Source organism: Trichoplusia ni, chromosome 19 (genome assembly GCF_003590095.1).
Source record: "Trichoplusia ni isolate ovarian cell line Hi5 chromosome 19, tn1, whole genome shotgun sequence".
NCBI lineage: Eukaryota > Metazoa > Arthropoda > Insecta > Lepidoptera > Noctuidae > Trichoplusia > Trichoplusia ni.
In genome coordinates this window covers 2,298,667-2,316,901 of record NC_039496.1, presented here as the reverse complement: position 1 = coordinate 2,316,901, position 18,235 = coordinate 2,298,667, and the positions used below count along the sequence as shown (strand labels likewise).

The 18,235-nt window shown below is 33.8% G+C and overlaps 1 protein-coding gene across 2 annotated transcripts in view; it reads right to left on the bottom strand.

The window, feature by feature from the left end:
• LOC113503591 (A disintegrin and metalloproteinase with thrombospondin motifs 12) overlaps positions 1 to 18,235 on the bottom strand; it is an 81,027-nt gene that overhangs the window by 45,228 nt on the left and 17,564 nt on the right. Inside the window, exons 1-3 of one of the 2 annotated variants that reach the window (XM_026885639.1) lie at positions 9,955 to 9,975; positions 9,314 to 9,678; positions 1,990 to 2,209 (exon numbers count right to left, since the gene is read on the bottom strand). In XM_026885639.1, the coding sequence (XP_026741440.1) occupies positions 1,990 to 2,209; positions 9,314 to 9,491 (398 nt within the window). In that variant the 5' untranslated portion in view covers positions 9,492 to 9,678; positions 9,955 to 9,975. Of the gene's footprint in view, positions 1 to 1,989; positions 2,210 to 9,313; positions 9,679 to 9,954; positions 9,976 to 18,235 lie in introns of those variants that run through there. The other variant, XM_026885638.1, reaches the window with a different exon arrangement.

The following is an 18,235-nucleotide window of genomic DNA, read 5'->3' as shown; positions in this document are numbered from 1 at the left end:
ACAGATGGCCATAATTCAATGTGATTGATTATTTCTACCTCAACTTTTTGCATTGAACTAATGCCGTATGAAACAAAAAGTGGAACATAATCAGCTGACAGAACATTATCTGGACAAAGAACATACAGATAATGGAGATAATTCATTAGTGCTTTATGATAAACGTCGATGTCCTAAAACGCTAGATCCAAGTTCAAATATTTGAGAAGGCCGATTCGCGATATGAAAAAAAAGAAACTGTGTCAGTCCAGTCGGCAACAGCGTGCTGTGCGGACGTGCGCACATTTCCTTATCTAATAATGGCTCTAATGCCCGAAATTTCACATGGCCCGGGTTATCGTCGCCAGATATACTGAATCATGTTTTGTAACTGTAGTCTATACGCATAATAAAACCGTCTAAAAATGTTTTACGACCTGCACAAATAGCAAACATCAAAACATTTTTATTGTTGTAGTCTAAGACAATCATCCAAGGAGTATGGACACATCACTTTAAATCTCATTTCAAATTTAGTTCCAGAAGAAGTACCATCTCTATTAAAATTTATGGATGTGATGACAGCAATAATAAAAGAAATGACGCTACAACGACATGTGTTTCCCAGTCCATTAAAGCTTTTGAATTATTTATTTATTGTTATCGTTTGCTCATAAGTATATCATCACTTACCAAGGCCTATCTTATGTTTTGCACGCACTGTAGTCACGAATCAATGTTAACTACTTCCCTGATTACTTGGTTAAGGGATTCTTGTCTACAAGGTTATATATTAGTCTGGGAGATGTGTCACAGGTTTTAATGTTTGTTTTGTTTATTCACGTTATTGCACACAATTCACCTCTACCTAAGTGATCTAATAGTGTGAAGAGAATACGATGCTACACTTTCTATCGACCTATTATTATACTCATATGCCTTTAAATAATCTCATAAGGTTTAATCATTGCAATGTTTTTCATCCAAAGTCATATCTTTCGAAAAACACAATACATAAATACAAAATTCTTTTTTTTCGAGCGCAAAATCATCAAATGACTCCTTTCGCTTTGGATTGAGCGGAAAAGAGAGTCAGACTTTTACTTAAATCTAAGTTCCTATTTTGCTCTTCGTGTACCGGGACCGCGGTAACCCTTTCGTACAATCCCACTGGGCCTGGAGGCACCTCCACAGAGCTACATAAAATATAACATAATCATAAAGACCTTGTAGATGTTATAAAAATATGTTATCGTTGCGCGACTCTACATTCGTCCAAATTGTTTAAACGATCAACGTTCATATCTACTCTTAGATTTCGAGCATTCGTTTATCCACGTGTAGGTGCTCAAGATAGTGTCATAGCTCTTATCTATTTAAATAGATGAAATACATCACAACGTGTTAGGTCAATGTGAGGGATATCAGCTGATTTAACAGACTGTATGTTCGCCGATAAGCCTATTGTAAGATTACGTTTTTGTAGTAGCAAAATACTACTCTTGTAATTTTTATATCAGATTTTTCATTACGTAAGAAATATTGAAGTGTTATAAATTAATAAGTCTTTCTGTTCGACTCTGCTATTGGAAATATTTAGGGACTTTCATTTAAATATTTAACAGCTACTTACGATGGCACTTCACTTGTAAAATGTGTCATCTCTCATAGAAGATTCACACTATATTTTTGTCTTCGAACTACTGTGACATTTAAGGTAATTTTGGTCTGTATTCCTAGATTTTATTTTTATTCAAATAACGGAACGTCACTAATAGCCTAGTATTTGAATTCACCACGTTCAACCCACTGTGCGTGGTGGCGGGATCAATCCTCGGATAAGCATTTGTGATGCCTGTTCTGAATCTGGAGACTTGTGACTTTTTTGTGAAGCCAGAGCGATACAAGCATACACTTGATCAATGCTATAGTTTTGTTAAAGGAAAAAAGGAGGTCAACTGCAAACGACATTAGAAAACCACAAAAAGAAAAAATGAGCTGTTCACTTACCTCAGGTCCAGCCTGAGATCCTTTCCATCAACAGTGAGGTTGTAATGCACGACATGAGGCTGGTGCTGCTCCGTGTAGTGCAGGTCCCGTCTGGCGCGCGCGTGCCCATGTTCGTGAGCGTGCTCCACCGCATGCGAGACCAGCTCGCCGTGACGCGTCACCTTCACAGGGTGCACCACTTGCACTTGCGATGGGTCCAGGTGTTGGTGAGAGTAGATACCTGGTGACAAGCATTTGGAGGTTGGAGTCAAAGAGGTTAGATACTTGTTTTTTTTTTAATCTAAAGGTTGTCAAGTCCTCAGTCACTCGAGGCGACTATGCCAGCCTCTACTTCGTTTGTAAGAGGTAATTAATGAAAAGATTTGAAAGGTGTAATGAAAGAAGTTTGGATCCTTAAAAGATGGATAACGAACTTGTTAGTTGTGAATAAGCACGATAGGTTATGTTGTTACGGTGTGATCGATGTGAGATTCTTTTGAGGCTAAGAAATACTGACGTTTGTTAAAATTAAACTAGAATATAATAAAAATAAGTATCCCATCTAAAAAATCTAAATGACATAATAAGAGTAAGAACACACAAAATTTGCAACACTCAATATTTTACTTTTAGAACCAGAAACATGACCCTCAATTGTTCTCTGCTCAAATTGAAAACAATAACAATACATAATCCTAATTAACAAAGTCTAAGAACAGAATAAAATATTCAATCAAAAAGTGGAATTTGGCAACAGACCAAGTTTTCAGGGAGATTAAAAGTACACGGGCCCTCGTACTACGAACATTAAAGTAGTGTTTGTTTTTCATTAGGATGGAAATAGCTTGGTACGGACGGTTGGCGTAAACTAGGAAGGGTTTCGAACGTAAATAAATAGAGTAGACGATAATTATCTTATTATGTTACTCATGTTGAGTCACGGAGAAGTATTAGAAAACATTGGGGTGATGGAAGACTAGCAAATTATTCTGTTAAAGAATTAAATTTGGTTATTTGAGAGTAGGGTTTCGGCGTGCATGTTACGTTTATTTGAGTAATATTTTACCACGATAACTCATGTTAGAGCTACTTCTTAAAAAGACGGATTCAATTTTGAAATCATCAAATCACTAATCTCTTTGGGTTTAGTAGATGGGAGTGTCAGTCTTTTACTGATTAAGACCCACCCATGTTCCTTCTTTTGCCCTTTGCGTAAGGGGGTCGCGGTAACCCATTCGAACAATCCAGGCTCCTGAGCTGGCTTGAAAGGGAAAAACGTCACTGTCATAAAATTCCACAACTACATTTACGTGAAGAGAAAATTACATATTAATAATAAGTAATTAACAAATTCTATTGGAAATTGGCTAAAAGAAAAACAATATAGACGTTTTTAAACAATTTTATCTGTTCGTAAATCTGAGTCTGTCTATCTATCGTTGCCGGCTGTATATAATTACAATGCTTTCCAGTAACAACGGAAACCAAACAAACATATAGACAGAACAAGCTGACGGTAGTAAATAAATATACAATTGTTTTTCACACATGCATTATTTTTGCAATCGGGATCGTACGATATCTGTAATACGATATTATTTTTCGGTCAACGACTAGCGTACAAATTTTAGAGGCCGTTAAACTATTTGCTTTTTATTGTTTCGACGAGTTCTTAGAATTTGGGTCAATGCTCTCGAATAGACAAAATTGCAATGGCATTTACTGAATTCCATGAAAACAGTTTCTTTGATCATTTATCAACTTTTTTAACCTCGTCCTATGGTCGTCCTCGTCCTATGGTCTATTGTATCGTGCGCTTTCTATAAATTCAGTTTGAAAATCGATATCATTAATTAAGAAGGTAAGTATTGTCTTGTAACCATGTCCTACCTACTCAAAAAGAATTGACTGAAAATAACAATTGCTTTAAAAGAAACTATGCCCTAATAAATAAAATAAAACCTTTGTAAATGGAACAATAAAATAAAAGAAAGTTAAGTGTTACCAGGAGAGCATGACGCACCGGTTTTTAAACCATTGTATAAAAGTACTTCATGGTATTCCCTTCGCCCTAAATACGGCGTCCAGCCTATAGGCGCCACCATTCTTTTTTATATCTCAAAGCGATTAACGCCTTAATTATACCCTAAGAACATACCTCTAATAAATTATGACGACATTTCATACATTGTTTTTTGTTAAAGTGTATACCTCGATTAATAACTTAACAAGAAAATAATCTCGAAAAGGCATGGAAGACGTTCTGGCATTAATCATAATTTCATTATTTCTCGGACTCTCTGACTAGTTACAGGTTTGTAAAAACGTGTAATTTAAGTTTTAAGTGTACTTTTTATTGTGACTTAAAATGAATAAAGTTTATGAAATTGTATAGTTATAAATATTAGATGTTAAATTGCATTCTCATTAAATGACTTGTTATCCAAGCGCTCGGTAACATTACCCCGTGGCACGTTAGCATGACACGTTCCTAGACACCACAGTTCCTAGTAATAAGTTCAATTTTTCATAGATAATCATAATTACTAGCTTATCACTCATCATATGAACGATTTCATATGAAATCTGTGTGCGCGGTCAGCGTTGCGGCGACGCAGTGGCGCTAGTCACTCGACACTCGCTGACTGTTAAGGCCACACAGGTTCTACTTGCAACTCGAGTTTTTCTCACTCCATATTAGTCTTCCGAGGCCCATACATAAATGAATTTAATTAAGGTAAAAACTACAATTGTTCTAGCCATAGCAGGTTTAAATGTTCCAGACGATAAATGGATTAATAGAGCGATAATTTTCAAAGAACTTGCCTTGAATATAATATAGTTCATAAAACGATTTTAATTGCTTTAGTTTTTTGATAAGAACAGGATTTTATAATTTGACCAATTAAAGGAACCATTAAAATAAAAAAAAATACGATAATAATAATGTTAAAAAACACTAAAAGAAATAACGTGCCTATTCGGAATGATTTATTTCTAAAATAGATATTTTCCTTACATTTTACGATTTCCTTTTTCATCATTTATTTATACATTTACTTTAAAAAATGACGAAATTTGTATTATATTTAAAAGCCAGCATGTTAAAATTAATCAGTGTTGTAATGAGAGGCGTGGGCTGTTTATTTCGCCGCAGTTGCTATGCATGACTGCAAATACTAGTAATTACACTGACGGCACCGCCCCCTGCCGGGCGACAACACAGCTAGGGGGACCTATCACCTCATCAAGAAATATTATTGCAGTTGCGGAACAGAGATGCCGCTCTATGACGCGTAGTGCCCTATCACGCTTCAACAACAGCAAGTCTTACTTAAAGATTTGATGGTAGGACCCCCTGCGCTCATCACTGCGTGAATGGGTGGACTTAATAGGCCCTTAACTTTTATCCCTTCTATTTTGTTTACAAGCTCGACATGACCATGAATGTGATGTCCATACAGAATATTAATGATCTGACTTGACGATATCCTTATCAGACTATAACCATTTTATAACTAAAAGAGTTTAATTATGAGTATTTTTTGTATATTTAGAAGTTTATGTCGAACGATTACGTAAATTAATTTTATGGTTACGAGTTCACAAGTAAATTATTTTTATTGTGAATTAAATTTATTTGATAGGCTAGCTAAGATAGGCAAGGAGCCATTATCTCTCTAGGGCGCCTTTACAAGGCCTTACGAGCGTAGAGTTGTAATTTAACCGTGTGACTAAGTATTTATATAGTATCGTCCTTATCTTAACACGAGTACCCCCTGTGGCTATAATAAGTAGGTAATCTAATAGAATTAATTAATTATTATTCATAAGGCTGTAAACCGGATCGGAACCAGTCTGATAATCTTGCGTCTTAGAATAGGTTCCATATTGTATTCGTCATTATTTTTTGACTCTCGGGTCAAGGCAGCCAGTAATTGACATAAGTTTTTGTAATAACTAACTTGAATATCGCTTATCAAATGGGTATAATTTCTAAGTCTCTAGGCAACAAACTAAACTAAATTTTGCGTGAGGCGATAAAAGTGTTACATCACCCTAAATTGTACATAATCAGAGTGTACACAAGTATTATATGAGATGTGACAAGAGCAAACGTCATATTTATAGTTTCCTGCAAAACATAAGATGTTGTTTACATTGTGACTAAATTATATTAGAGACACCGTGAATTAGATTAATGTTAGAAAAATAAATCGCTTCAATGCTACAAAATGTAGAGTCTGGAGTAATCGTGTCATCTGGTCTTTCAGTATTTTTCTTATTTTCTCGTCCATAATAAATATAAAGGCTTACGATTATTATGGTCATATCATCATCTAGCAAATGACGCTTTTACGTCATGGCTCGCGTCACCAAAGTCAACAGAATCGCGCCTTTTTGCAGAGACACTGATAAGATTGGTTAGACAAATATTGAACTTTTTAGATAAGCGAATCAGGATCTTTGCACTTTCCTGCGTTAATTTTGAGCAATTATAAGGTACTGTTTACCATATGATAATCAATTTGTTCTCGCGTTATATTCAGTTGTTCGTTTCTTGATTTTAAGTAGGACATATTGGCACAATGCAGTCACAGGTACGAATTGAGAATGAGAGTTCGACGACCGTGTCGCTCACTAACAGCTTTGTTTTATAAATCCTGCCGCCGATTGCCGCTTTACGGTTATTGGTTTGATTACGTTTATGCTTCATTTTGAAGCTTTCAGTTCAACTCACTCTACGTTATCCACGATCTATTTTTGAAACGTTCTTAACGCTGCAAATAGAACTCCTTGCTGCATTTTAGTGCTTTGGTTAATTCATTTATTATCAGCACTTATTCCAGACTTCAGTTGTGTTTAAAATCATCAATCAGGTACATAGTTTGTTAATTCTGTACAGGTGTACTTTTCGTTCGTTTTACGCAAAACATGCGAACATTCGTGTAGCCAGTATGTCTAAACGGATAAATGCAGACGCATAAATTACATCACTATTTTGTAAAACTCATCAAAGATTTGGCCAGACATCGTATGATTTCATCAATACCACCGTCAGCGTTTTTTTTATGTTGATATTGCGATTTACTAATAAGAGTTTGCAACTAATTTTATCACTTATTAAATTATTGCAAGTAATATGAAAGCGATACGGTAAATGGACTATTTTTATCACGACCTTCAGGTGTTGTTAAAGAAAAAGAAAAAATCTACCACGTAGGTGATCGTGTGTTAAAATGTCAGATGGATACAGTAACACAATACCGAGTAATATTATAGTTTAGGGTTTTAATTTACAGCCTTTCATAAGCCGATTTCATGCGGTAGGACATATCCAAAAACATTTTTAATTCTGAGATTCGAGTATTTTATAACGAGCTCGAAATGACTATAACTGCCGGTGGTCGTTGTCTGGTAGATGAAATTTGTAATTAAAATAATTATATGTTGGTCGGTTCTTGTGTAACGTTGTCTGTGTATCTCTGAATACAACTTTACAATAGTAATTTATTGCAAACTTGTTTATAATTACTCGGAAATAAATATTGAAAAACAATGTTATGTAAATTATATGTTGGATATTGAATAATGACTATAAAACTTACATTTATAATTGTAAAATGGATGTTCTAAATTTTGATATTATGCTGTAGGTATATCAAATGCCGTCTTTATGAAATTGATATGACTTAACCCTTGTAATGCGAGCTCGGGTCGCGACTGTCAAGCGCGTTCGGTCCAATTATCCGTATTTCAAACTATGTGACACACAAAACAACATACAAGACATAAACACAGATACCTCTAAATTCTTTAAACTTGACATTATGATATTTATCTGATGACTGACCCACGTCACGTGTCACTCTTGTCAAATATAATTTTAGGGTTAACGTGATTTAAAATGATTCATTCGAATATTTTATCACTAATTTTATTTCGTTTTTGATTTACATATCCCGAGGTCGTTAGTAAATAACTGAGCCTATAAAATTAGTTTTTATCGTATTATTATGAATATCACTCTGTCGCATGTTTTATCGAATTAAATAATAATTTTATTGACAATCAGACATCACGTGGGTCAACAGTTTAAACTTTATTATTTGAATAGCTTGTTGTTTTATCTTTTAATAATAACACTGCAATGCTTGCATCGTATCGTGACAGTTTTATTTTTTACAATATATTATTCTTTTGATCACTTTTTAATAAGTAAATATTTACATTACCGGTTTAAAAGCAACTTCGCTTCCTTGTATGTGAATTAAATTTAAATTAAGTATTAAAAGTAGTATACAAGTATGTTTATACCTCTTAAACTAACTCATTTTACGTTCTACAGAAGACAGTCAAAATTTGACAGGTCTTTGACAGATAACTAAATGGTATTTTTTTTTTACGTAGCGAAGTTTTATAGGGAAACATGAGACAGTGCCAACACTATATATTTAAGAGACATTATAACGGCCTCATTTAAAAATCGCGATTACTGTATAAATAAGACAAATGACTGTCGGCATCGCCTACGATTCTATTAACCCATTTCGCGCAGTTGAATCTCACACACACTTATATATGTAGGTAAGTATTTAATGTGCTGTGTTATTATTTCTATCTTGATAATGAGCCAGCAAAATGTATTGACCAAGAGAAACGTCTTCATTTTGTACCGAAAGCTTTGATAGTTCTGTAAATCAGTTCTTTCCGCGCTTTTCGACTTGAGACATTTATTCAGTAAATTCTTAGAGAATCTACAATTGCATTATTCATGCTTCGATTTATAAGGCCCGTTTTATAGAGTGGTAATAAATAATCAAATATTTAAATACAGAATTATTTTAAAACTTCTTATATAATAATTGTTTTTAGCTAGATACTATTATGACCTAAATGCCTACTTAAAATAATTGTTTAAGCCATCTTCTTCATAATGATGATTTGACTATTTCATTCGCATAGACAAATATGTAGATCTACTTTCTTTGCTGATGAAGCGATAGCAAAAAAGTGCGTCAATTGTTTCTAATTGTTATTAAAAACACGATCGTTAAAGTCGGTCATATTAATATACCAAACTGCCTAAATGTTCCATTTTTGAATTGGATACTATTCTTAATTAAAAATGTGTTTGGCAAGTCTTAATTCTAAAGAGATTTTATTCTATGAACAGATAAGTTTTCTACCAATATTTTAAAAGTAGAATTGTATAAGTAAGTTTTTAAGAAGAAAGTTGATAGATAATATAATGTTAATGACAGGTCTAAGAAGTTTTTAAGGAGTTTTGTGAATGTTTTACGTGAAGGCGTCTAGATGTATTAGGATATATCTGAAAACTTACCAGTTAGCATGTTTCTTATGCTTTCCTGGACCCCTTTTTCCACTTCTCCGGCATCCTTCAATTGTATCGTAACATGCTTAGCGGCACACCAGGCCACCAGCATTTGAAACAATAACAGTTTGAATAACAAACACCGCACATCCATAATTCTCAGCACCCGACACTTAGAAACACGCATTTTGAGTCCACGTTTCTTTTTTTAATTAGTCTTGAAATTTCACTTGTTTTTCTTTTCACCACACTATTACCGGCAAAAATATAGTTCTGATTTTCTGCGTAACATTTACGAAGCTTTATGTTTATAATTGGATATTGATAATGCGCTCATCATTCGCCTCCTGAGCTGACTTCGCATCATACACTACCTGCAACAAATAAAAAATACAAAATAAATTTAGACGTCAAAATTGTAACCTATTTAAAATTCACAGATGAATATAAAAATATGTAAAAAGTTTTTATTACACCAATTCACAAATTATAAATTATTCTATAAATCACGTGTCATTTATTGTCACAATATTTAGGCAGGTTTATTATTTAATAGCATAAATTAATACACAACATTTTCGTTTTCAACATCGGAGCACGAAATTTAGAGTAAGTACTTTTTTTTAAACACTGAAACTAAGGTCACTCACCATGCTTAATAGAATACAGCACTATTTAAATATAAAACGATCAATTAATTAATTAAAATTTAATAGGTACGTAAAATAAAATAAGAGTGATGTTGCTACGTGACAAGTTATACCTACACAGTACGCGACCGCTGACTTTAGATCGCTATCTCTATCTGAGAGTCAACCGGCCCGTAGGTTATATAATTATTCATAATTACGTTATTATCTCCTCACTTCGTGTGTACACACAATTTGGGGAAAACGTCCTAAGAAACAGTAATCTTTATATTAAATCCATTCATAACTATAATACCTATACGATAATATTGATACGCTCTACAATAACACGTAAAACAAAATACGAACGATATTAACACGTGAAATTGCAAACGCTGTGACATATTAACATAGTAATACATTACAAGAAACAGATGTGCTAAGATTGAGACGTGATATAAATTTTATTTATTCTCACAAAAAACTCGGCCCATTAAACGTTGAACACCAAGAATAGCTGACTACTTCTCTGTATAAGGAGAAGCTTTCTTCATCGGCATCGCGACAAAACAAGAATGATTGACAGACTGCTGCGTTATTTACAATTTTAAACCATAAACAGTCTTCTCTACAATTATGTACATACATTACTGCATGTAGTTTTAACATGAAAGTTGCTGCAATTCTACTGGTGTCCACTTATTGTTACTAGTGATGTTCGAAGACAATGTTATAACAAGAGGTGCATTTCTATGAAGGAATTTGTTTTAGGAATTAGTAGCTAAGGGCGTTGGTAGGGCCCACGTGCCGCGATAACGCAGGCGCCAGGCTCCTCTTTGTTTTTGTTTGACTCCGAGCAGGAGGCGAGGCCCGGCGCCAAGACGGATTGTTAAAAATGTTTACCGAGACGCTTTATGGGTTTGTAATTAACGTTATATGAGTGGAAACAAAGAGTTACCCCACTTTATCTGATGGTAAGAGCAAACGCAGTTTCACCTGACCGTTATGGTATTTTAAACAATGAATGAAAGTCCTCGCAAAGAAAAAAAGTTAAGACTTTACATTAAGAAAACAATTTCGAACGAGAATGTACGGTAATAATTAGCAAGTGTCATAGCAATAATGTAGAACAAATATTTAATACGAATATCAGAATAAATACGAAAAAATAAATTTTGATAATTGATATTTCGATTTCATTTGTTTCATACCTTGTGACGTTCGGGTGAATACGTTTTTGCGATACGCTAGCCTACATTATATCATACGTGCCAATTTAGGCCACCTGTACCAAACATTAGGTACACATTACAATAGCAGTGTGTAACATTACAGCTGTGTCAATTTTTAGATCTATTCAGTCATTGAATCGGCTTGGTAACGAGTTTACAGCAGGCTAGTAGAAAAGTTTGTCACGTGAAACTGTAAATTAAAACTGTCGGTATTTTTACAAGGAAATATGCAATGAACCGCTGTTATCGGGTTCATGCTGTTGATAGTATCGTCAATTCATTGATGCCGTTTATTTATATACCTAGACCTATTAAATAATGTTTTTTTTAAGGTTTATTTAATTTGTAGTGAATTCGAAGTAACAAATGGCATCATAAAATAAATAAAAGTTGATGTCAAGAAGAAGTTTAATTAAGTTTCTAAACAGCCTTTCTCTGCAGTTAAAACATCTATCAATGAGATAAATTTGACATAATAATAACGCGAAACTAATGACACGGCACACATAATAAACATCATAATCTTTACAACTCTCTGATTTCGCGGTATCACGTAGTATCACTGTTATCAGCAAAGATAATAATATCTCTATGTGTACAACACCTAATCTTAGTGCTGACCTGATTCGTGCCTAGGCTAATAATGACGTATGACCTGAACCCAGTTTTTCTCCACCGTCTTATTCAAACATCAGATAATATAAGAAGACTTAAGCGACCTGGTTTTTAAGGCCAACCAAGTTATAATTTGAAGTTATATAATATTCATATCTTATAGACGTATCATTAACGCTTTAGTATATACAAGATAAAACTGAAGGGGCCCCCGTTTGTAAGTAACAATAATGAAAACGAGAAGGCTTTAATCATGCACGAAGCAGCCGCTGGTTAGGATTCGATCACGTAGAATTACAGCCTGCAACTCCGACTAAGCAACGAATAAGTGAATTTAAATTACAGTTTGTAATAGTATGCTTAATATAGATAATATGACGGTCTCGGGTAGCAAGAAGTTGTTCGGACGACACGGTGGCGCCGGCCACCGTCCACTTTGAAGCTCAGAGATAGGATTCGGAGGAACTTGTACTTAAAGTTTTTTTTTTCTCCAAGCGCAACGAAAGCAAGGCCCTTATAAAATACTTTCAATATTAATCAACCTTTTTACGTCGATCGTAGACTTCCTGCATGTACAAGATGTCTCTCACATGCAAAAGATTAACGATATAAATATTAAATTTAATTTAAAGTTAATCCTTCTTAAGGAAGTTTCTGCATCGTCTAGAAGTCTGGGATGTTCTTTTTTTTTTAAATTAAGTTTCCTTCAATTTCTTTTGAACGAAACGTACTTTTAGAAAGGACAAACTAACAAATCCCTGCGTACAATGCTACGATTGTAATATTGAACAAATTCGACTTTCCTCTCGTTTAACTTCAATCTATAGTTCTCACAGCCTACATTATACTGTCGCAAACTTTTCTTCATTAATATAAAGAGTTCGTGTAAAGAATGATAAAACTAAAACATAATGTGTCTGTCAGTTGATGCAAACTTAACAAAGCCTCTTATCACATCATATTTTATTGTGCTATTTTTAAATTACAATAATGGTGAATAAACCGTTTTTTTGTACCGTTTACGTATGTTTAAAAAGATAATGTTAGCTAGATAACGTCTTCATTTAGAACTAACGTGATTCAGATTTGATTCAACATTTTAATATAAATTAGCGTATAGAATACATTTGTATGATGGTGGGTATTTGTATTTTATATGTAGAGATAAAGGCACGTGTTTGAAATAATTCGGGATATTTAATTTATAATTTGAAGCGTATATGCGTATGATAGAATAAAAAAGGTGAATACTGGCTGATGCGAGTTAGTTCCGCGACGTGTAGTGAGCTTAACAATGCGCTCGCGGTGCCGCGCTGGGGGCATCCGTCATCGTCTCGCGCGCACTCGGCTTTGTCTGAACACCGGAGCCATTGTGAGGACCGGTAGCGCCGGTTATGCTCGGCTCGAATTATTGCCCTTTATGAACCGACCTGCCTCTGAGATCGTTCGAATTTATGTGAAATAGGAACCTGCAAGTGCGTGAAAGAAACTATGCTCTTTTTGTTTCCTTTTTCGTGTTGTTACTGAGTAAATTGGCTTTCGCTGCGCTACTCGTATTTTAAACTCTGGAGAGGAAAAGTATGTAGTTACCTATAAACTACGAAACGTGTGATCGATCATTTCTATACATCTTCAATATTTAAGAAAACCCAACCCCTAAAAATATAGACGCAGGTTTTATTATAAAAGGACTATTTCGATCCATTGACGAAACAGATCGCTCTTAGTTTTTGTATTTCATTGCAATTTAAGCTACCTATTTAAAGATCAAAACATAAGAAGCTTTATTAATACAGAGGTCACATGTAAACAGAATTGATAGTTCAATCGATCCATTAGGCACACCAGCCTACACGTTTTGTGTCAAACTGGTTTGATTGATACGCTTCGCTAGGTAAGCCTTTTCACTAGGAGAATCCTAATTTATTTAGCTATTAATAATCATTATGTCCTGTGTTACGGTGCCGTAAGGATATTATATTAGTTCGATTGTTTAAAAAGTTTAATGTTTTGAGACTCTTATGTCTGTGATCAGCGTCGTATAACTTTATAGTAATTTGTTAATTAATCTCAGCTCTTTCAAGATGGTTTTTCATGCCTTACGACTACAAAAAACACTTTTTTTCAGGTCACACCCAACTATAGCTTAATTTAATCTTTAAAATGCATTTGTAATAATAAAACAATGAGCTAACCCGGAAATCCTTCATGGGAATCTGTAGAATGCTGTCGGACGGGTGAAGCTAGTATTTTTTTCGACGCCTATTGTCTCTGCTGCGTCGCCTCTTTGACAGGCCACTGGCCGACAGCCCGATCCAGATTTCATGGCTACTCGTTAAATGGTAGACAGTATTCTCAATTTGAAATTATTTATTCTTCTTTTTATTTAATTTTCATGACAGTATTTTACTTATAGTCTTAACTTGAATAGAGCTGAATACTTATTAATTTTTAATTATAAAAAAAATGTTATTTTTTATTTAAATTGCTTTTTTTTATTATGTCATACTTTTTTAAATGTTGCTTCTTTAGAACATTTCTGTTTCAGAAATGGCTACACGTGTGACAACATGACGATAACGACTTTTTTCTTTAATAGAAGAAAGTGTTTTATTTACGAAACTCTGATTTATCTTATACAGGAGGTTTTACGCTTAACATTAGCTATAGTCATGAATCATAAAGCCTTTTACAACACTATTTACTCACTACAGATTTATATAATTAAAAATTTCACAAAACATAGCACCTATCCATTAAATATAATCACTCAACAATTACGTGTTGCCTATTTAGTTTTCCAAGGTACACATAATAATTATACCTACGTAAATCTATATTATCTTATCTATAAATCTACTACGCGTATCCCACGTCACAGCAGACTATTGAACTTTGGCTCAGCTTTGTAAACTGGGCTGTCCCGCCAAATCCGGTGTAACAAATTAATCTTTATCGTACGTAATATTGACCCTCTCGTGGCTGAAGATTTACTAAGCTCGACGTGTAACAAAGCTTTTTAATCCTTAATCTCAAGTTTCACTGCGAAGTACAGTAAGTCGTAAGAAAGTATTGCTGACGTTTGATTGCATTGTATTAATATTTTAAGTGCAGTTTTATCAAACACCGATACGCGTCGCGTAAAACACATATTACAGTCACAATCGTCTCATTTATGGAACATGCAAACGATACAAACAAACTTCTAGGAAACGGATATAACGCTGAAGGAAACATACATATTGACAGTACAGAGGGCATATCAACCATTCACTTCTCACAGCTGTACATCGGTTATCAATAGGTCAAGAAATCAGTCGGAGGTGTCATTCGTCAAAGTAAGGGTCCATTCATACTGGCCGCTGTCAACAATACTGGGACGAGCTTTTCACATCTCAACGAGAACAAACAAGAGCCGAGAACGTTGAATAATAGAATAACTGTTTGTTCCGAATACAAAATATTGATTTGTAGATGGACTAGATCAGATGTGTGAGTCAACGTGGATCAAAGGGGAGGTTCGTCACTAGGTGAATGCTGATACCATCATTGTCTGACTGACTGAATAATTCATAAACACCATTGTTTGTAAAAGTGAGCTTGAAATATGTGACTAAAAGTAGATCATAGATTGTCTGTTTATTTTTAGCTGGTTTTTTTTCAGATTATAATATCCGTCTAGTGGTATCTTTATTTATTCATCATATTGAAGATCTCGCGGCATTTTGCCAAGTGCATTCGCATTTATAATTTTAGATAGAATTTCAATCTGAACATCTGGTAAAGTTTTATACAAATTTTAATATAAAATCTATCTAAGTTCAAGTAAAATATAAAATAGAGTCGATAACAGTCAACTAGGCCCACTAGAATATCAATTTAATACTTTAATACATTAATAAAATTGTACAAAACGCACCAGTACAAACAACCTGTTAGCATTTCATACAAAGTTGAACGACACTTAAATGCCTAAATACAAATGTTTACATATATTTATAAGTTACTTGAAGTGCATGAATGAAACCTGAGCCGCGAGTTTGATGACACTGACGTTTACATTGACAACTGTCAGTTTCGTAGAACATCGATTTAGGATCGCATGCGCATGTAACACATTCAAACGCGTGGGCAGAGATTTATCGGAATACCTATCGTGTAATGTCCTATTGTGTTTGCATGTACCGATAGAAATCTATTTTATTCAGGTTACAAATTGTATATGATTAGGTTTTTATTCTTTTACGATAATTTTCTTGAAGGAACACCTTGCATCTAAATGCACTCATTCGCACCGCGCTTTGTTACGAGAACTTTAAAGCTTAAGGTGTGGTTAACTTATGAATAATAATGAGACAGATTATAGTTCCAGAATTGAATGATTTTATTAATTTTATAAATTGAATTTGGAACAAGCAATATATTAGTGGATCGTGGAGATCAATATTCAGTCTCACAAACCCTTATTTATGTGACTTTTGATCGCCGAACAAATTATATTTCTGAACAATATTTGTTCTATACGAATTCCTTGCTAAGAGCGGAATAAATTGAAGTCAAATAAATTACTATTAGCTCAATCACCGTATTTGAGTTAAGTTTCATTTCGTGTCAAAATATCTAATTATTTAAATTAAGATATATTTGGCTATTTGGAATAGGACCTATCTACTTAATTTGGTAATTATGATAATTTTATACACTTATAATAAATTCGTTATAGAGCAATCATTATAAATTGGCAGGAATTCTTATTCATCCGGATATGTTTGACGAGTATTTTATTCGGATATATTTTGAATAATAATTCTGTATATTACTTGTAACAGCGACGTAGTACCAACACGTGTATAAGGTATCTAGCGTCAGGACTTTAAGTAGTGTTTCTATTTCGAGACATACCTGGAAACGCAGTTCGTAAGAACCTATTCCCATAAACCGGTTTTTATAGAAAGAATGTTAATAGGCCGGCAAAATTATGTCGGTCGCACCGTTGTCGTACGAGGATCGCGTGCGAATTTGTTCTACGTGTTTTACATAAACCACTGTTTAATAAAACTAATGTATGTACATCATTTTAAATAAATTGTATTCAAGTGGCTGATGACATGATAGTTATGAGCGTCTGTTCTTGATCTTTCAGAAAAAACAATTGCCATATGAGATAGAAGTCTTGATAGTTTTTTTACCAAATCCTTGCCTGTGTAGGAACGCATCCACCACGTTTTTCTTACAGTACAGCTATTAATTACTTACCTATTTGTGTTTTCCTTTAAATGAAATGCAAATTCTTTGCGTTAATGTTACAGTTTTACAACTTAAAGTAATACAAGTTACACTGTTACAAAAAGGTTTGAAACATTGAAACACAACATGAGATGATACCGCTCCTATATGTGTGCGATAGAAAAAAGGTTTGTTGCAAGATACTGTATAATTTTATGTACTTAATGTACAGTTTTCACATCATAAAACCATAAGGGATTATGACATTACTTGTAGACGGCGCGCACGCGATAAAGGTGCTAATTAGATTGTCAGCAGCATAAGATTTGCATGCGACTGAGATCGTTGCCTTGCAACTCGTCCTGTCACAGACCTGACTGCGAACAGAAAGGTCGACCACTAGTGATGGCACTGTAACACTCAGTTCCTTTATCGATAAATCAAAAGTCGTATCGCACGTTTTCGTTTTGCAAATCACGATGGTTTTAATGTTTTAACTTTTGAAACAGAGTTTTGGCAAAACTTTTAAAGATAAATTTTTTTCGATGATAATAGGTTCACGATCCATATTGTCATCTTTCGGGAATCCATTTATAACAGTTTATGAAATTGTCGAATTGTATTTTTTAAATTTATTTCCGCCTTTCAAAATTTATTGTCAAGCATCATAAAACAGATTTTTCAATTGTGTACTTATTGAACAGATTATTTATTTCTTACTATCTTATTTGTTGGAGTTTTTAAATCACGACATTCGTGAGCTACATATTTCAGTTTGCAAAAAATTACAACTTTTTAATAAATTTATAAAAAAATAAAAATATGTTGATTAGGAGGTATTTGCTCATAATCTGGTAATTTTTTTGGTATTTATTTTGATATTAAAAGATATACATATAAGAAGATATCTACGTATTCAAACTAATTGCATAATATTGCAAAATATACAGAACATATCAAAACCTACAATAAGATTAAAGATTTGTATCTCTTACCTCGATAAAACGTATAAAAACTCCTGATTTCACCATATTTTAAATATGTAGGTACTTTTAATTTAACGTTATTTATTTACGAAGCCACATCACTAGTTATTGGGTCCCATTCACAAACGTTAATGTAATACAGCAGATATCATTCATGATTTATATAACTGACACTGAAGGCGGAAAATATATGTATTATATGTGATATTGATTACGGTATTACGCACGACAACTAGGTATATA